General features: G+C 43.4%; 1 protein-coding gene across 50 annotated transcripts in view; it reads left to right on the top strand.

The window, feature by feature from the left end:
- The first annotated feature begins 33 nt into the window (after positions 1-33).
- Positions 34-20250, top strand: part of LOC132474120 (titin-like) — a 178324-nt gene continuing 158107 nt past the window's right edge. For 39 of the 50 annotated variants that reach the window (XM_060074605.1, XM_060074601.1, XM_060074595.1 and 36 more), the window contains exons 1-31: positions 34-288; positions 372-613; positions 698-918; positions 1010-1174; positions 1264-1432; positions 1650-3343; positions 3426-3707; positions 3858-4124; positions 4264-4536; positions 4695-4958; positions 5062-5322; positions 5492-5752; positions 5866-6129; positions 6213-6473; positions 6630-6890; positions 7035-7295; positions 7410-7551; positions 7637-7805; positions 7900-8131; positions 8227-8511; positions 8714-8839; positions 9054-9242; positions 10322-10783; positions 11081-11569; positions 12145-12195; positions 12391-16044; positions 17889-18167; positions 18431-18994; positions 19193-19474; positions 19558-19836; positions 19932-20213. In XM_060074605.1, the coding sequence (XP_059930588.1) occupies positions 52-288; positions 372-613; positions 698-918; positions 1010-1174; positions 1264-1432; positions 1650-3343; positions 3426-3707; positions 3858-4124; positions 4264-4536; positions 4695-4958; positions 5062-5322; positions 5492-5752; positions 5866-6129; positions 6213-6473; positions 6630-6890; positions 7035-7295; positions 7410-7551; positions 7637-7805; positions 7900-8131; positions 8227-8511; positions 8714-8839; positions 9054-9242; positions 10322-10783; positions 11081-11569; positions 12145-12195; positions 12391-16044; positions 17889-18167; positions 18431-18994; positions 19193-19474; positions 19558-19836; positions 19932-20213 (12868 nt within the window). In that variant the 5' untranslated portion in view covers positions 34-51. The remainder of the gene's footprint in view (positions 289-371; positions 614-697; positions 919-1009; positions 1175-1263; positions 1433-1649; positions 3344-3425; positions 3708-3857; positions 4125-4263; positions 4537-4694; positions 4959-5061; positions 5323-5491; positions 5753-5865; positions 6130-6212; positions 6474-6629; positions 6891-7034; positions 7296-7409; positions 7552-7636; positions 7806-7899; positions 8132-8226; positions 8512-8713; positions 8840-9053; positions 9243-10321; positions 10784-11080; positions 11570-12144; positions 12196-12390; positions 16045-17888; positions 18168-18430; positions 18995-19192; positions 19475-19557; positions 19837-19931; positions 20214-20250) is intronic. The other 11 variants (XM_060074641.1, XM_060074640.1, XM_060074638.1 and 8 more) reach the window with 6 other exon arrangements.

The raw sequence follows: 20250 nt of genomic DNA, 5'->3' as shown, positions 1-20250 counted from the left end.
ATTGTGGCCTAATAGTAATAATGCATACTTACTATGCATATTATTTTATAAATGTACAATCTACAGGAATTAAATCTTTCTGAGCAGAGGATCATCCAGGAGATTGAGCTCAGGATCATGACAATTACCTATCAACACATTGTGACCGAGGATGGAGAACTAATGGTGACTGCAGCAGAATATGAGGCCTTGCAGCCAGGATTTGCCACACCAGTCAAAAACTACAGGATCATGGAGGGAATGGGAGTCACTTTCCACTGTAAAATGGAAGGAATCCCACTTCCCAAGGTAAGCAACTACGAAAATGCTCATTTTGATGAAGGCTCAATAAGAATATACCAGAATTCTTAGACCTTTTTTAACGTCAACAGATTGCATGGTACAAAGATGGCAACCGTCTTCAACATGGCGGCCGTTGTCAGATGGAGGTTCTCCAGGATGGCAGAGCCAGCCTTCGTCTGCCTGTGGTGCTTCCAGAGGATGAGGGCGTTTACACCGCCTTTGCCAGCAACATGAAGGGTAATGCTGTAAGCTCTGGGAAGCTGTATGTCGAACCCTCTGGAGCAGCAACTCCTCAGACATACAATCCCCAGCCAGCAATGCAGAGAATCAGGTATGTTACCAGAGAAGAGTTGAATTGCAGTAAAGCTTCCTTTTTTGGATATGATGATACTTAGGAATTTCTTATATTTTCCAGGTCTACCTCTCCTCGTTCTATGAGTCGCTCCCCTGGCCGTTCTGCCAGCGGCTCTCCGGCTCGCAGGCTTGATGAGACGGATGAAGCTCAGCTGGAGAGACTCTACAAACCTGTCTTTGTCCTGAAGCCTTCCTCATGTAAATGCACTGAGGGGCAGACTGCCAGATTTGACCTGAAGGTTGTCGGAAGGCCGATGCCTGAAACATACTGGTTCCACAATGGTAAGCACAAAAAATTCCTTTTAACAATCAATTATTATCATGCAGGTCATGCGGCCCACTTTTGAACATTAACTAATCCTCTTCTACACAGGGCATCAAGTTGTGAGTGACTTCACCCACAAGATTGTTGTTAAAGAAGATGGAACACAGTCTCTGATAATTGTAACAGCCATGCCTCACGATTCTGGAGAATGGACAGTTGTTGCTCAGAATAGAGCTGGAAAATCCTCCATCTCCATCACTCTGACTGTCGATGGTAAGATTTCAGATAAATTACTGATTTAACATATTTTCATACAAACGTGAGAGACATGTGATGCAATGAATGTTCTTAAACATCCACAGCTAAAGAAAGCCTGATACGTCCCCAGTTCAGCGAAAAGTTGAAGAACATCAGTGTGAAACAGGGAACTCTGGTGGAGTTGGCTGTCAGGGCCATCGGAAACCCCATTCCTGACATTGTCTGGCTGAAAAACAGTGATATTATAACTCCACACAAGCATCCTAACATCAGGTATGATTTATACCATGAGGTTTTTGTGATATTTTCTTTATGAGATAGTCCCTCTATCAACATTGGCTAATTCACCTTTGTTATTTTAATATTTCCCATGTAAGTCATCATCCACAGAATATTGGGCTCTTGAGATTAAACTCAAGAGGGATCATATGAATATTTAAAAGAAAAACATAAAGTAATTGTATTTCAATATTGGTATTGGCTTCTTCAGGATCGAAGGAACTAGAGGAGAGGCCAAATTCCAGATCCGTTCATCTGTTGGCTCTGACAGTGCCTGGTACACAGCTACAGCCATCAACAAGGCTGGAAGAGATACCACTCGCTGTAGGGTCAATGTTGAGGTAGAATTTGCTGAACCTGAACCAGAGAGGAAGCTGATTATAACCAAAGGAACCTACAAGGCTAAAGATATTGCTGCCCCTGAATTGGAGCCCCTTCATCAACGTTATGGCCAAGACCAATGGGAGGAGGGAGACCTTTATGACAAAGAGAAGCAGCAGAAACCACAGTTCAAGAAGAAGCTGACTTCTGTCCGAATGAAGCGTTTTGGGCCAGCTCATTTTGAGTGCAGACTGACTCCTATTGGTGACCCCACTATGGTCGTTGAGTGGCTACATGATGGTAAACCTCTTGATGCTGCCAATAGGCTGCGCATGGTCAATGAGTTTGGCTATTGCAGTCTGGACTATGAAGTTGCCTACCCTAGAGACAGCGGTGTTATTACCTGCAGAGCTACAAACAAGTTTGGTGTTGATCAAAATTCTGCCACCCTTGTGGTTAAGGATGAGAAAGGCCTTGTTGAAGAGTCCCAGCTCCCCGAGGGAATAAAGGGAGCACACAGAATTGATGAGATGGAGCGTATGGCTCATGAGGGAGGACCCACTGGTGTAAGTGCTGATGATGAAACAGAAAAGTCAAAACCATGCATTGTTCTGGTTCCAGAACCAGCTGTAATTGTGGAAGGAGAAACGGCGAGATTCCGTTGCAGAGTGACTGGTTATCCATCACCAAAGGTAAACTGGTACCTTAATGGACAACTCATTCGCAAGAGTAAGAGATACAGACTGCGTTATGATGGCATTTACTACCTGGAGATAGTTGATGTCAAATCGTATGATTCGGGAGAGGTCAAGGTGGTTGCCGATAGCAACCTGGGCTCAGCTGAACACAAAGTGAAACTGGAGATCCAGCAGAAGGAAGACTTGAGAACACTTCTTCGTCGTTCAGATGGCAAAGTTCCAGAAGCTGTTTCTGAAGCAGGAAAAACACAATTCGAGGTTATGAAGGTGGAGAAAACTGCAGAGGACTCTCAGCTGAAAGAAGTTGTTACACTGAAAAAGACCCAGAGAGTTGTCCATGAGAAATCCACAGAAGAAACAGAGGAACTGAGAGGCAAGTTTAAGCGCAGAACAGAGGAAGGATTCTATGAGTCAATCTCTGCTGTGGAGTTGAAGTCTCGCAGGAAGGATGAGTCTTATGAGGACCTACTGAAGAAGACAAAGGATGAACTGCTTCACCGTGCCAAGGCAAAGGAGGAGGCTGAGAAGTTAAAGGAAGAAGAACGTCGTAAAGTTACTGCTACCCCATTAAAACCAGAGAGGATTAAGCTCTCTGCAAGCATGGAAGCCCCGAAGATCATTGAGCGCATCACCAGCCAGACAGTTGCACAAGGTGATGAAGTTAAGTTCAGGGTAAGAGTTATCGGAAGACCAGAACCAGAATGTCAGTGGTTCAAGAATGGCGTTCAGCTGGAGAAGTCAGATCGGATTAACTGGTACTGGCCCGAGGACCAGGTTTGTGAGCTGATGATCACAAATGTGACCCCAGAAGATTCGGCCAGTATCATGGTCAAAGCCATGAATTCTGCTGGGGAGACTTCTGGTCATGCTTTCCTGCTAGTGCAAGGTAAATTAACATTGACATCATGACAATATACCCGTATAACATGTTTTTAATGAATCATCCTCAATAATACTTCTTCCTATAGGAAAGCAAGTCCTCACCTTCACACAGAAACTTACAGAGGTCAATGCCAAGGAGAAGGACACCATGGCCACCTTCGAGTGTGAGACCAACGAGCCTTTCATTAAAGTGAAATGGATGAAGAACAACATGGATATCTTTTCTGGAGACAAATACAGGATGCACTCTGACAGAAAAGTCCACTTCCTGTCTGTGCTGATGATCTCTATGAAAGACGATGCAGATTACAGTTGTGTTGTTATCGAAGATGACGCAGTCATAACCACTTCCAGGCTAAGCGTTGAAGGTAACATTTCTGATATGTGATCTCATTATTTAGAGCGACTTGAATGTATGTAGATAAAACATTTTCATCTCACGTATTTTCTCTCCTAAACTAAATATGGCATTAACAATTGATTGTATTAAATGATGCATAAATTAATGATTCTTCCAGGTGCTCCGTTGGAGATAGTGAAGAACCTTGACAGCACTGAGGTTCCTGAATCCTACTCTGGAGAGTTTGAGTGCATCGTGACCCGTGAAGATGCTGAGGGCACTTGGTATTTTGGAGACAAAGTGATCTCTAGTAGCAACAAATACATAATTTCCTCCCGCCGTGGAAGACATACTCTGTCAGTCAAGGAAGTCAAGAAAGAGGACCAGGGGAAATACACCTTCAAAGTGGAAGATATCAAGTCAAGTGCATCTCTCAAGATGAAATGTGAGAAATATCATTGTTACATGAAAAAACTATTGTTATTGGTATTTGGGGTTTTGAATAACAAATTTGCTAATCCCAGTGTTCCAGATTAGAGCTGCGCACAGGTGCATGGTGTTTACAAATGTCTATGTCCTTGCAGTGCGACCTGTGACACTGATGCAGCCCCTGAGTGATCTGACAGTCTGTGAAGGAGACATTGCTCAGCTGGAGGTGAAGTTCTCCCAGGCGAACGTTGAAGGAACCTGGATGAAGAATGGCCAGGTCCTGTCATCCTCCAACCGTGTCCACATTGTTATCGACAAACAGATACACAAACTCCTGATAGAGGACACCATCAAAGATGACTTTGGAACATACTCCTTTATGATTCCTGCTCAGGAGATCTCAACCTCTGCAAAGCTGACCGTCCAGAGTAAGAGTCTTAACGTATAACATTTCTTCACAATTATCGGGGAATTATCCTGAGATGGAAAACACATTTAAACTACATTTATAGGTGGCAAAATAATATCATATAATCATTGATGTTATCTTTGTGATCATAACACAATCATGTCCTCTGTGGTTTAGCTATCGGAGTCTTGATCACGCTGAAGGATATCAGTGCTATTGAGGGAACCAAGGCTGTTCTGGAGACAAAGATCTCAGTTCAGGACATCACCGCTGTCAAATGGTACCAAAATGATGAACTGCTGATAGCCAGTGAGCGAGTTCAGATGGTGTCCAAGGGGGCCAAGCAGCGTCTGGTCTTCAACAGGACCTTTGCCTCCGATGAGGGACAGTACAAACTGGTGGTGGGAAAGGTTGACACCAGCTGTAGACTGTCTGTACAGGGTAATCTGTTCAATTAATACCATCATTGTTTTTGAGAAAAATAAAATAAAAGTAAATCTCTGTCAGTGTGAACGTCAAATTAAACACAAATTTTTCCTCACAGAGGTCACGATTGTTAGCCCAATGAAGGACAAGGTGTGCTCAGAATCTGAAAATGTCACCTATGAAGTTGAAGTCTCACACCCTGGCATAGATGCTTTTTGGACCTTCAATGGTCAGCCCCTCAAAGCCGGATCGAAGTACAAGATGGTGTCCAAGAAGAAGAGCCACTCTCTCACTGTGCTGAATGCCATGAAGGATGAAGAAGGGGAATATATGTTTGGTGCTGGAGAAAAGTCCTGCTCTGCCACACTTACTGTTTCAGGTATATTATTTTATATAATAATGGAGTCGTTGGAAACCTGGATGAACCTCAGACACAAGAATTTTGTGTTTTCAAGCCTGATATGAAACAAAGTCTTTGGTTTCTAACCCTAACCCTTTGTTAAATTTTCTTTATTGTTAAAACAACTGCACTTATTTTCCCACACTAGGTGGAGCTATCAGGAGGCCCCTCTTTGACTTGGTGGTTGCCGACTCCCAGACTGTTGAGCTGGAGTGTGAGGTGGCCAATGCCTCTGTCGAGGGGAAGTGGCTAAAGGACGGCCAACAGTTGGACTACAGCGACAACGTTGTGAGTGAGGTGAATGGCGCAGTAAGACGCCTGGTGATCATCATTAGTAAAGCTTCAGACATTGGAGAATACACCTACCAGGTGGCCAACTCCAAGACCACAGCCAGTCTGAAAGTCGAAGGTTTGTCCTCACACAAGTTACATAGACATTGAAAAAGAAAAAACATAAAACAGAACTTCAATTTCGAAAAAATAAAATAATTGTTGGGCTTAACTTGGTCTTTACATTTGCAGCTGTGAAGGTCAAGAAGACCTTGAAGAATCTCAATGTGGTTGAGACCAAGGATGCGGTATTCAGTCTTGAGCTGACCCATGAGAATGTGAGAGGATCTCAGTGGATCAAGAATGGTTTTGAAATCCTCCCTAGTGATAAATATGAAATCTCTGTTGTGGGTACAGTCCACACACTGACAATCAAGAACTGCAACACCCAGGACGAGTCTGTTTATGCTTTCAAATTGGGGAAACTGTCTGCCAACGCTAGACTCAATGTCGAAAGTAAGTGCCTGCATTAACGTTTTTGTGGAAAGCTGGACCTGAGTGCCAATGTCTTTAAAAATCAATGGTCAATGTTCTTGCAGTGATCAAGATCCTGAAGAAACTGAAGGATGTGACCTCCCTGCTGGGAGCGATGGTAACATTTGAATTGGGGCTGTCAGAGGATGACATCCCTGTGCGATGGATGTTAAATAAAGTGCCGCTGGAAGCCAACAAGCAATTTAGTATGCTCTCAGAGAAGAAGAGTCATAAGTTGATCATCCAGGAAGTGGACTCCAGTAAGAAAGGAGAATACACTGCTTATGCAGGCCACCTGCATTCCAGTGCTCACCTCATTGTGGAGGGTAAGGGTCAAATAATTGTTTAGCCAGAGACTACCTCAAAGGATTATTTGGTTTGGATCACTTCCTGTTGCATACTATGCACAGTGTTTACCATGAAATCAACTCAACCAATCCAAATCAGTCTTCTCCAAATAATAAAGCATTTTTTCCATTCAGCTCTCAGCGTGACCAAGCCCTTGAAGAATGTGGAGGTACCAGAGACCCATGTGGCCACTTTGGAGTGTGAAGTTTCCCATTTTAATGTCCACTCTACTTGGCTGAGGAATGGTGTGGAGATGGAGATGAGTGAGAAGTTCAGTATTGTGGTCCAGAGCAAACTTCACCAGCTCAAGATCATGAACACGACCACTGAGGACTCTGCAGAGTACAGCTTTGTCTGTGGAAATGACAGAGTCTCTGCGACTGTTACTATTCTTCGTGAGTATCCACTACACTAAACATTAGTTATTTAGTTTGCAAGCATTTTATAGGAATATACCATTTGCCATGAAGCAGCTCTGGAAGCCATGCGTGTAAAAGAAGGTACACATTAAAAATTGACATGTGACATTGTGTTTTCAGCAATCATTATCACCAGGATGATACAAGATGTGAATGCTCAGGAGAAGGACACTGTGACCTTTGAGCTTGATGTTAACTATGAGGGAATCATCTATAAATGGCTGAAGAATGGTGCAGAGATACGCTCCACAGAAAGGAGCCAGATTCGCTGCAAACAGCTAACACACTCTCTTACCATCAAAAACGTCCACTTTGGAGACAGCGCAGAGTACACGTTCATGGCTGGTTCTGCCCTTACTTCCGCTAAAGTCTTTGTTGAAGGTAAACTGACTTGAGACATTTTTATGCATAAATGGATCTTTGAGTGAACCTGTATCTGGTATTATTTCATTGTCATCATCCAGTTAGCATGTTCTCTTCCTTTATCTGAAACAGCTCGTGTGGTAGAATTCACCAAACACTTGAAAGATTTGAAGATCACGGAAAAGAAGAGGGCAACTTTTGAGTGTGAGGTGTCTGAGCCTAACATCCAGGTCATGTGGATGAAGGATGGTCAGGAGTTGGAGATGTCTGGAAGGTAGTTATTAACCTCAAAACTGCATAGTGTTTCTCTGATAGAACCCTAAATAAGCATTAAGAGAATGTGACGGGGTTCATTTCAGACTGAATATGACGTCAGAGAAGTTCTTGCATCGCCTGATCCTGCCATCGGTGCGTCTGTCGGACTCTGGGGAGTTCACTGTGGTCGCCGGGGCCAGCATGTCCAAGGGTCATCTGACGGTGGAAGGACGGGACGTTAAGATCTCTGAGCCAGCAAACCGAACAATCACCGTGAGTTATTTGCTAAGCAAAGTTATCCAAGGTCACAGTTATTATGAATGCCATTTTACATGTTATCAATGGAATCATTATTAATTTTATTAAGGTTTTGGAGAAACAAAGAGCCACCTTTGAGTTTGAGGTGAATGAGGATGAAGTAGAGGGCCGCTGGCTGAAGAATGGAATTGAGATCCAGTTCACAGTTGAGAAGAGGTTTAACTACGTGAGCATCAAGAAGAAGCACCGTCTCACCATCTCTGAAACCTACAGAAGTGATGCTGGCGAATATACCTTCATCGCTGGCAAAAACAGGAGCACAATGAACCTCCTTGTCAAAAGTAAGAACTAGTTCCGTTTCCCTCCATTTTCATCATGGAGACAAATATTGGACTTAGATGATTTCAACAGTGGCTGCATTTCTCTACCTCTCTAGTCCCAGAGCCCCCTCAGATCGTCCAGCACATGGAGCCCCAGTCGGTGGAATCTGGAAAACCAGCTCGCTTCACGGTCGCAGTGACTGGTGTTCCCCAGCCACAGGTCTCCTGGTACAAGAACTCCCAGGCTTTGTCTTCTGGCTTCAAGTGCAAGTTCCTTTGTGAAGGAAACGACCACACTCTGCTGCTAATCGAGGTGTTCCCAGAGGATGCAGCTGTGTACAACTGTGAAGCCAAGAATGACTACGGAGAGGCAACTACCTCAGCTGCTCTTAATGTGGAAGGTTGTCACACTATTATTATTAAGTGTTATTGTTCAATGAAATGAAAACAATAATGATTGAAGAAACAACTATCAATATGCATGGTTACACAAATGGGATGTTTGTCCTAATTCTACAGATCGAAAATTTTACTGGTAGAAGTGGTTTTCTTGTAGACGTTACAGGGATGGACTCTTGACTGAAATGTGGTATTGTCTTGTAGTTCCTGAGGTGGTATCGCCAGAGTCTGGGCCTCAGATGTCAGCTCCTGTGATCTCCAGACCACTGAAGGACCTACTGGTGATCCAGGGTAGACCTGCTCAACTCCAGTGCACTGTCTCTGGAGAAGGTACTGCAGATATTATTTACTTCTTCTGAAAAAGTTACAGCCGAAAGAACATAATCATGGCAAGCATTTGGATTTGTGGTTATTTCTGCTCCGCTCACTCCACAAGAGCAGTTTCACATTATAGCATGTTAATATTAGCCTATGAGAATGTAGAGGGATCAGTTTGCTCTGGGTATTTGGTCTCAATGAGTTAAAGTCAACCCTGTCCTTACAGACTTGCAGGTGGTGTGGTATTGTAATGGGAAAGAGATCAAGGACTCAGACATCTACCGGATGACTCGGTCCGGGGAGACCTGCCAGCTAGATGTGTCTGGGGTGCAATCAGCCCAGCAGGGAGAATACATGTGCACCGCCAGAAACACAGCAGGAAGGGTGTCATGCGGTGCGAAGCTGAGCCTAGATGGTACGTTTGAACTCAGAGAACAACATTAGCAGATAACCGCCTGATTGCTGTTGGAGCTCAGACCCTGCATGCGCTTTACTTATCAAATTCAGAATCCCCATGTGATAGAGGTTTTCAAAACCTACATATTGTATGTGAGAGAGGCTTTATTTAGTACATATTGTATGTGATATGGCTACATATTTTAACATATGTAAATATATGAAGCAATCTCCCTAGATAATCCTACTTTATTTTGAGACTCATTTATTCTGCCAAAACAGAATCTATTGGCTAAAATTCTATCTTAATGGAGCCAATAGAAGCCTTAGGATACGTGGCTCGGTTTCTCAGTTTGTTTGTCCAGCATGCCAGGAAGATATGAGTACTAGAACTAGAATAGTATATGTTAGTTCTGGTGCCAGCTCTGTCTTTATGTACAGTATATTTAAGTATACTATACATAATAATAATAATAATAATAATAGTATATACACTATACACTATAGTGTATATACTATTTATGAGGGTTTCTTAAACTTTGGGTCAAGACCCACCATAAAACACAGTTGATGTTCTGACAAATTGTAAAAGTCTTTTGGGTCCCGAGATGAAAGGTTTAAGAAGCCCTGCTCTATACTATGATTATAAAGTCAATCTAATGTCTGATTGGAAGTTGACTTTGTAACCTGAAGCACGCTGAACAACAGAAGCAGCCAACCATGTTTGATGTTTGTCTCACGGAAATCACACTTTTCTTAATGCATGTCTTGCATGATACACTTTCTTTCCAGCATAAAACACACTTTAACAATAAGAGATTAGTAAAGAATGAATCTTTTTCAGCGGAATGCATCACTGACTTGCACATGGAAACTTTGGAACTTTGTTTTCTGGTTCTGTACACACAAATAATTCATGGGTGTTGTCCTGTCAAAGCTTGCATGGAAAACAGCCACTGGGCCGCCCTATCAATGATCAGAACTCAAACCGCCTTTCAAAGCACCACAAACCGCAACCTGCCAGGCTTTGATGCAGTAACCTGAAGAAGTCCCCAATGATGTTTTGACCTAATCCCTCTACTCTTTCTTGTTGCCCAGATGAAAAGGCACGAGCCTTAGCTAGCTCTGAGTGTGAAACAGTGGTCATTCAGAGAGAGCATGTTCAGTCAGAGAGCTCCCACAGTGTGGAGATGGTATCGGAGATGTCCTCCATGTCTACCACGATCTTATCCTCTTGGAGGAGCGTTGATGTTCAGAGCTTCTTGTCTGAGGGTCTCCCAGCCGCCCCCAAACTGCTCCTAGAGATGACCGATGTCCAGGTAAAAAGTGGTGAGATGGCTACGTTTAGCTGTTCCTTCGATGGGCAGCCCTTCACTTGCATCGTGTGGGACCATAATGGCCATGGCCTGGGGGAGACGGAGAGGATGAGGAGCTCTGAGAGAGGAGGGCTTCTGTCCCTGATCATCCAGAGTGTTAGCCTTGGAGACCAGGGAGAATATCGCTGTACGGTCAGCAACACACATGGCCACAACAGTAACTCTGCCCAGCTCATTGTGGAAGGTGGTTACTCTCTATTGTCCTTCATCTCATCTTTCCATCCGCTCTGCTCACGATACTGCTTTGTCCTTTAAGATGACCTTTAATCTTAGTGCACAATCTCTTAAGATATGATGAAATAACACTGCTAGTTTATAACATTTTCTACCATTAGTTTGTCAATTTGTAGTTTCACGCCTCCTGTTACCAGCTAACATCATCCATCCATCCTACTTACCCCTTTAGTTTTTACATCTTCAATTAATTCTATTTTTTGCCCTTTGATCCCTAATCCCTCTCCCTAACTTTATTTTCAACCAGCAAAAGAAGCGATTATCAAAGCAGAAAATTCCACCCCAAGCGATTGTGTACGTAAAGTGTCCCAGACAGACAGGGACACTCCTGGGCTCTCTGGTCGGGAAAAAACGCTAGAGGAACTGGTTTCTGCAGAACTCCCTGGTTGGGACAAGCCACTGGAGGAACTGGCTCCTCAGTCTTTCCCAAGAACTCACAACCTCCTTAGCCTTCTTTACTTCCCTGATGTGGTGCCAGGAGAAGCCGTATCCAGCCAGCGTGAGCTGTTCCTCAAACTAAGCCCTGATATGCTCCTCAAAAACAGAGAGCTTGCTCTTTGCTGTGTCTTCGAGGGGGCTCCCACCTCCTTTCTTCTTTGGCTTCACAACCGGTTAAATATCAACAACTCTCTGTCATGCCTAGACTTTAAGAATTTTGGGTCTGGACAAGGGAATGGTTCTCTTTTCCAAAATGCCAGCTCAGCCCTGGACGCTGAGGGCCACAGAGTAATGAAAGGTTTGCATCTGCATGCTTTCTGCTCAGCACTGGTCAATGCTTCCACCTCCACTGAACCAGAGCCTCAAGAGAAACACACAATAAAACAGCACAACACAGCACAATAGGATTCCCTCCACAGCCCCACACCGTAAACAATACAGGATCACTCGACAAAACTAATTACCACCAGACCGTACCATGCAACAAGAAGACAGATCTCAATCAATTGGTCTATTTGGAACATAATAATATTTTTTATTCCAGAGAGAGAGAGAGAGAGAGAGAGAGAGAGAGAGAGAGAGAGAGAGAGAGAGAGAGAGAGAGAGAGAGAGAGAGAGAGAGAGAGAGAGAGAGAGAGAGAGAAAGACAGAGAGAGAGAGAGAGAGAGAGAGAGAGAGAGAGAGAGAGAGAGAGAGAGAGAGAGAGAGAGATTTACACCACCCTCTTTAATGGCCTCGACTGCCATCGACTGTCCAAAAGCATGTGACAAAGTCAACTAGAGGATAAGGATGCATGATCACTGATCCTAACAGTCATGCATCTCTTGTAAAGTTTGGGGACACTTATATTAATTTATCTTTGTATAATTTCAGTTCCTGCAGCGGCGGTGGGAACTATAATGGAGCAGAAGGAGGAAATGAAAGGTAAATATCATTATATTTAATACCTAATGTAATTACATTTATCTGCTCATGTTTGGTTCAAATGTTGTATATAAATGTATATGTTCTTCTGTTCAAATTGTCAAATGCTCAAGCACATGTATGCATATGATTTTAACTTGTTTTGAATGTAACTGAATGTATGGGCAGGTGATGTAATGTCATTATTCTACTCAGCTTTCTCCAAGGTGGATGAAGAGACTTACAAAACTGGTCTTAACCTGCACCATAGAACAACAGCATTCCAACTCAAGCCAGAGCCCACACGTAGTTCTTTAGAGAGGAAAAAAGAAAAGCCAGTTTTCCTTAGCCAGCTGTCTCCAGCTGCTGTGACCGAAGGGGAAACAGCTAGGTTTACTGTCACAGTGGCGGGCTTTCCCAAGCCATCTGTTCAATGGTTCCACAACGGGAAGGGCATCACAGCTTCATCTAAACATACATTCACTCATGAGCAAGATGAATACAGTCTGATCATTAACAAAGTTGAGAGAACATTTGAAGGAGAGTACTTGTGTACTGTATGCAACCGGTTTGGTCAGTCGAACTGGAGTTCATACCTGCATGTTCATTTGAAGGACCTAGTGGGATATGAAAAGGAGGTTGAAAAGGTGGATGACCCACCCAACAAGCCCCCTGACTTCAGTCAAAAGATTGAACCTCTTCATTCCCCTCAGGGGGGTCAGGCGTTGTTTAGATACAAGGTAACAGGAAGCCCCTTGCCTGAAGTTCAGTGGCTTAGAGGAAGCTACCGCATCAAACCAAGTCAATTCTGTATCATAGTCAACAACTCAGATGGCTCTGGCCTCATGCAAATAAAGAGCATCAAACAGGAGGACAGCGACATCTACACTTGTAAAGCCTCAAACCATTTTGGAGAGGCTTCATGTAGTGCTGAATTGGTGGTTTTCAGGGAGGCTGTTCAGCAGGAACAGCGCACAGTTATTCAAGAAAGAGGCTACAAAGTAACCATGACTGAGAAAGCCACAGAGTCATGCTTATACCCGGTCAGCCTTCTTGGACAGGAAATATCTAGTTCAGATCAGATGGTTTACACCATTGGCACTGAAGACAGGCAGGTCATTACCAGTGAGCAGGTGGGCACCATTAGAGATCAGAATATTTCTGCCGCCAGTCTTCAGAGAGAGCAGGTCACCCACCAGGCTGCCGTTCTGCAGTCCCATGAAGTGGAGGAGAGGGTGTCAGTGGCTCCTGCCCATCCATCGTACATTTCAGCAGTCCCACTCAAACAGCTTCACATGGCAGCGTTTACCTCTTCTGTCCTGGAGAGTCAGCAGTTTATTGAGCAGCATTTCGACCGCATCCTGAGCCCTGAGCTGGTAGAGGTGGAATTTGTTAAAGAGCAGCCGTCTAGGCTAATGTCAGCCATAGCTCAAGAGGTTGTTCCTTTTACAACAGTCAAACCAGAGGTCCTTCCAGACAACGCATCAGAGCAGCTCCTCACATCTTCTGAACCCCAACAGGTTGTGTGTGGTTACCAGGTGCAGTCTGCTTTACCTATCAATGAAACATCTGCCCTACTAGTGAGGCAGGAGGAACAGAAGTGCTTTAGAGTGAAAGAGGGCATGAAGATCCTGTACACATCCAATTGTGCTGGGCAGCTTCCGATAAATGAAAGACACGTAGAGCCTCTGGTTGCTTTAGAATCAGCCACTGAACCTCTGATAGACAAGGAAAGGCCTGAGCAAGTTCGAGCACCTGTCAGTGAAACAACTCTGATTTTAGCAAAAGAAAATAAGTTTGCAATGTGCCGATCAGAGGAAGAGAGTACGATCCCATGCAAAGACACAGTATGTTGGTCAGCTCAGTGCATTGAGGAAACCTACAAGATCCAAGCAGAGTACTCAGGGTTAAATCAAGGGTTGGAATCCTCTTTATCTCTGCAGTCCCAGAGAGAAAAGGAACGACTTCTGTATTTACAAGTTATCTGCGATCAGGACATTTTACAATCTGAGGGAAGATTTTTGAGTGAGGAGCCTTTATCAGAGCAGGCAATTGCCGGTAAGAATACTGCTTTGCTTTATCCAGTCACCCAGACTGAGCAAAAGTCATTGGTTTGTGAAACTACTTCTGGATTATCAGTAATAACCAAATCAAAAAGGGTTCAGCCTAAGAAAGAGGTGCCACCAACCTTTTTTCTTCATTCAGTCCAAGATGTGACTGCTTTACCTAAGGAGGGTTTTCTTAGCATTACCAAACCAGAGCAGCAGGTGGCAGCAGAGAAACAGACGAAGACCAGGAGTCATGCAGCCACCTATGAGGAGCGAAGGGAGATCACAGCAGATAATCACAAAGATCTTGATGTGTCGGAGACAGGAGTTAAATCACAGCTAGGGTCGGAGCCTAGACCTCTTAATATCCTACAGGTGACCTCCCACCCCATGGAACTCCCAAAAGAGACTCCTTTCCCCCACGACATGAAACAGGAGCGTGCCTTAGTTCAGAGGGAGGAGCGTTGGAATTTGATGAATGTCACCACCTTAGAAGACATCCAGGCTTTGGTGGAGGCCCATACTGAGAGTCTGGCTGCTGAGAATACATTCACCTGCCAGACAGCTGTAGAGCCAAAGGTTCCCACAGAGCCGGTCCAGGTTGAGAAGAAGGAGATCTCTACTGAGATCAGTTTGTCTATAGAGGCAGCAGAGCAGGACCTTGCGGTTCAGATCCAGGAGGGCCAGTCAGTTAGACAGTCAATCATGATGGTCGAAAAGCATGTGCTGAAAGGAGAGTTTTCCCATGAGATAATCAAGTCAGAGTCCTCTAAAATCAGTGTTATCACACAGCCTGAACTTTATTTAATGGCCCCACAGACTGAGGAGAGCACAGCACTGCCCAAAGAGCTGACCTTTGTGATTCAGATTCCCAAACCATCAAGTGTAAATATAAGACGTCAGCTGAAAGATGCTCTTCAGTCTGCTGTGGCCCAGGAACAACCACTGCTACTGGCCGATGTGGTGGGAAAGTTAGAGGCAGCACAGATCCAGGAAGTTAGGGTTCAGAAAGAGCCAAAACTGGCAATGTTCACATACCTTGTCACGTCATCTGGTGCAGCCATAGAAATCTCTCTGGCTTTTGACGGTGAGTACCTCCAGACAGCTGACCTGAGGTCAGAACTGCAGGCAGCCTTCCACTCTATAGTTTACCAGGAGTCCCAGGTTCTGACTCTAGAACGGCCCAGTACTATTTTGCTAGACAGCCCTCAAAAGTTACAGGCAGCCTCTGCACTTTCCGAAGAGCTGCTGACATCTGTAGTGGACTCTATTTCTGTATCAGAAAGAACAAGGGGATGGCATTCCCCTGTGTCTCATTCGGCTTCTGTGAAGACTGAGGACAGGGTTACCTGTAACAGTGTTTCTGTTCATGAATGCGCAGAGATCCTGGAGTTAGGGTTAGGTCCCCAGCAGGATGAGGGAGCATCTGAACTGACCACCACTGTGGCCAAGGTGTCTGTTGAACAGCACGTTCATAGAGAAACCAAGGAAGAGTATCTCTCTGAGGCCTTTATGATCAGTGGGTTCTCGGACAGTATCGTAGACTATCCCATAGTTATGAACCCTCTAGATCATGAGTGCATTGAGGAGCACAGTCATGCTGTTTTAAGCACCACCATAAAGTACGTCACCAAGGTTAACTGGCTTTTCAATGGTAAATTGGTCAAATCTGGCAAAGAGTTCACGTGCTCTAAAGACAATGACACATACACACTTATTATCAACAAAGTTATCAAGGAGCATCAAGGAGAATATATCTGTGAGGCTGAGAATGAAGCTGGCAAGACAAGAACATCCTCAAGACTGACTGTGGTCTCAAGAGGTTTGAAAATGAGGATTACTTTGATATCACCATCCCATAAAAATCACCATCCCATATCACTTTCCCGTGAAAAACTTGGAACTAATTTCTTTCCCTTAGGAATGTTTACATTTAAATCAGGCTTCATGGACTCAAATCTACCATACAATGTCTGGCTTAAATTAAGTGACAATAAAGAAAATACTTTTGATTAGGTATAGATGTATGTATTCATACAAATATAATAATTTCATATTTTCCCTTATAGTAATAATAATAATAATATATTTAATTAAGAGCACTTTACATCAGAATTCTTAAAGTGCTAATATATATATATATATATATATATATATATATATATATATATATTAGAGCTGTCAGTTAAACGCGTTATTAACGGCGTTAATTTTTTTAGCGCGCGATTAACGCTAATCTTTTATTAAAAAATAAATAAAAAAATAAATAAAAAAAATTCCTTTGGCTCAAAACAAAGAAGCAGTAGCCTGACTGCTATGTTCAAATGACATTTGTTCAAAGCAGTCGAAACGACTGCTTAGATTTTGATTGCACTATAGCAGGGATGGGCAACTGGCGGCCCGCATCCTCACTCAGTCAGGCCCGCACATAATTAAAAATAATAATAATTAAAAATAAAAAAATAAAAAAAATAATTGATCGAGTTACAGAAAACTCTGTCAAAAAAGATCAGAAGAATTCATAGAATTCAAAGGCAAACCCATGCATCTAGTTTGCTTAGGAACGATATCAGTCATTAAAGATATCCACTTAAGCCGCCACTACAACTACTACAACTGCAATGAATATCATGCTTCTTGGGTTTGAGTTCATTGAGTTGTTGCACTTAATGTTGGGCCACTGTTTTTCAGTTTTGTGGCATCATTGAATGATGATGTATTTGCCCTTTGCACTGATAAAAATACCAACCATTCATGTGTCTTATTGGGCATGGAAAACGAAATGAATGAATGTTGGTTCAATTAACATACCGTACATAGGTTACGATCCTGGAAGATTTTTTAGGTAGTGGCCATCCCCAAAATGCACCAGAATACAGGAATCGTATCTACCAAATTCAAAATTGTGTAGCTTCTCTCAGCTCACGTTTAGTTGAAGTGTGCAGTCATTTGGCCCTCTGATGGTTATGATGAAAAATGTGGCCCTCTTTATCATGAAAGTTGCCCATCCCTGCACTATAGGCTCTTTTTTTGTATCTTCCTGTTTTGATCAGTATATGCCAATGTTGTTATCAATAAAAAATCATTTGCACAAGGAAAGCCGATTCACTTCACCATGTTGATAAGAGAATTAAAACGAGAAGAATTAATGGGACAAATAAATCAAGGGATATTTAGCATAGAAAACGAATTTGCGATTAATCGCGATTAATGTGAGTTAACTATGACATTAATGCGATTAAATATTTTAATCGCTTGACAGCTATAATATATATATATATATATATATATATATGATTATAGTGATAGCTTGTTGTCCAAAATTACTATTTGAGATTCAAGGTTTTCATCAGACTCTTACCTCCAAGATCATCTTTTCATCAACGGGGAATCTACCATGTCTTCCACTCTTTCCTCACCCCTCCTGAGCCTTTGTCTGCATGCATTCTCTTTTCTTTTCCCAGCTCATCCATGCTTCCTAACAGCATTTCCTCCTCCAATCACATTAGGTTAACCTTCCATCCTCGGTTTTCCTGATTTCACCAGTTAACCACCACCCCCTCCAGTATAATCCTTCCATGTTTCATATCCTAGGTTCACCATCTCGCCAGTTAATTGTAACCCTTCCACAGGATCCATGTACTGAATGTTTTTCCTTTCCTGCAGTGAAACCGGTATTCAGGCACAGACCAGTGCCCCTGGAGGTCAATGTTGGGAACAACGCCAAGTTTGAATGTGACACTGAGGATGCTCCAAATGTCAACTTCAAATGGTTCAAGGAAGGAAAGCCTATTAAAGATGGGGACAGATGCAGGATCATCAGCCGCTTCAATGTCTCCTCTCTAGAGCTTATAAGCCCCACCAAAGCTGACAGCGGGGAGTACTGCTGCAAGGCCTCAAACCAGCACGGCTCCGACAGCTGCTCCAGCACCCTGAACGTCACCGGTAAGAGAACCACAGCGTGGTCTTTAAATCCTCTTTCTGTATGAAGTACTTTTTTTATTCATTTTTGCTGCTGAAACCTTTCCTTTCTATTGGTGTTGGCTAAGTAGGCTTTTGTTTCTCATTCCATTATAAGCCTGGCAACCATTATGCTGGGGCTGTTTTTGTTATTATTTTTGGCTGCTCTTCAAGGTTGAGAGGTTGGCTTTTTCATTTTTGGACAGGGTATAATATCTTTGTGAAAATTTTCTTTTAATTTTTCATAGAAACCTTCCTTCCAGCGTTTATACGTAAGCCTGAATCTCAGGTTGTGTGTGTGGGAAAGAAGTCCACCATGCAGTATGTAGTAACAGGATCGGATCCACTCAATATTGTCTGGTGCAAAGACGATCAAGTTTTACCTGATGTACCACACTACCACACCTCTTCAGAAAAGAATAAACACACTCTTGAAATCCCCAATGTGGAGCTGTCAGACCAGGGGGTTTACCTCTGTAGAGTGTCTAATAGCGCTGGGATCGCTATGTGCAGCACAGAGCTCAGTGTCATTGCCACGCCCAGCTTCGTGACGCCCCTTGGCTCTGTGGCAGCTGTTGTTGGGGCTTCTCTCCACCTGGAGGCCCAGGTGGACAAGGACACTGGGGTGACCATTATGTGGACCAGAGATGGGCGAAAAGTCCACCAATCTCCCGATTGTAAACTCTCTTTTGAGAGGAAAAGGGTCACGCTTGATATCCCAAAGATCACACTGAAAGATTGTGGCCAATATGTATGCAAAGCCACAAACGACGCTGGAAGTACAACATGCTCTGCCACAGTCAGGGTGCAAGGTAAGACCATTTAGATAATTTCATGAATACTGCAGCTTTTGAAGCTCTTGCAAATATGCAGTACTGGAAATGAACAACCCAGAAAGAACCCAGTAACCTGCTTCCCCCCTGTTGATGGTCAATTCTTAATTTATATTGTGTTATATGATGCCGTCTTGATATTTTCCATCTCTGTAACCATGGGACCATCCTGTGCAGAGGCTCCAAGCTTCATAAAGAGGCTGGAGAGCACTGTAGCCTGGAAGCAGGGCAGCTCTGCTCGACTGCAGTGCATTGTTAGCGGTTCCCCAGACCTTCAAACATCTTGGTTCCTCAACGACAGAGAGCTGTCCCCAGGGGAAAGGTATAGCATCAGCCTGAAGGACAGTGTCGCTACTCTGGAGCTGAGAAGTGTCATGCTGTCAGACAGTGGAAACTACACCTGTGAGGTCCTAAACGAGTCAGGCTGTGAAAGCTGCACCAGTAAAGTTACTGTGAAAGGTCTGTAAGCTTGATAGGCATTATTGGGGACTATAAAGAAATTTTAAATAAATGTACTAAGCAAATTGTGTGTTCTCTCTCAGAACCCCCTAGTTTCATGAAGGACCTGCTTTCTGTTGAAGCAGTGAGAGGATCTGTTGCCATGTTTGACTGTGAGATTGAAGGCTCAACACCGTTTGAGGTGACCTGGCTGAAGAATGGAAAACGGATTTCTGCAGGCGGGAAATACAGAATAGTGTCACAGGGCTCCATGTCTTCACTTGAGATCCATTCTTTTGAAAGTTCTGATATTGGAGATTATAAGTGTGATGTATCAAATGCAGTTGGTGTAGCATCCTCCAAGGCAATGGCTAAGCAGAAAGGTTGGTGTTAAAAAATAACCAAATGTTTGCTATTTCTCTTTCGGTAACAATCATCTCTTAGTATGAATATTTGATTGTTGCAAAAATGATTTCAGAACCCCCAGCATTCTCAAAGAGAGTTGAGAGCATTGTGGCTGTGTTAGGAAACACAGTCAAACTTCAGGGCAGTATAAAAGGATCAGCTCCCCTCACTGTTAAATGGACGAAAGACTCTGAGATCCTAAGAGATGACAATGCCAATATCAGCATGAGGTTGGAGAACAATGTTGCCAGCCTTACATTCTCATCTGTTGAGGTGGCAAATGCTGGAAAGTATGCCTGCCAAGTTGAAAATGCTGCAGGACGTCAGACATGTGAAGCTGTTCTTACAGTCCAAGGTTAGTTTTGGTCAATCTTTCTTTGAACAAGCCGATT

Source organism: Gadus macrocephalus, chromosome 16, assembly GCF_031168955.1.
Source record: "Gadus macrocephalus chromosome 16, ASM3116895v1".
Lineage (NCBI taxonomy): Eukaryota > Metazoa > Chordata > Actinopteri > Gadiformes > Gadidae > Gadus > Gadus macrocephalus.
The sequence above is the reverse complement of the archived record's forward strand: the minus strand, read 5'-3'. Positions and strand labels throughout refer to the sequence as shown.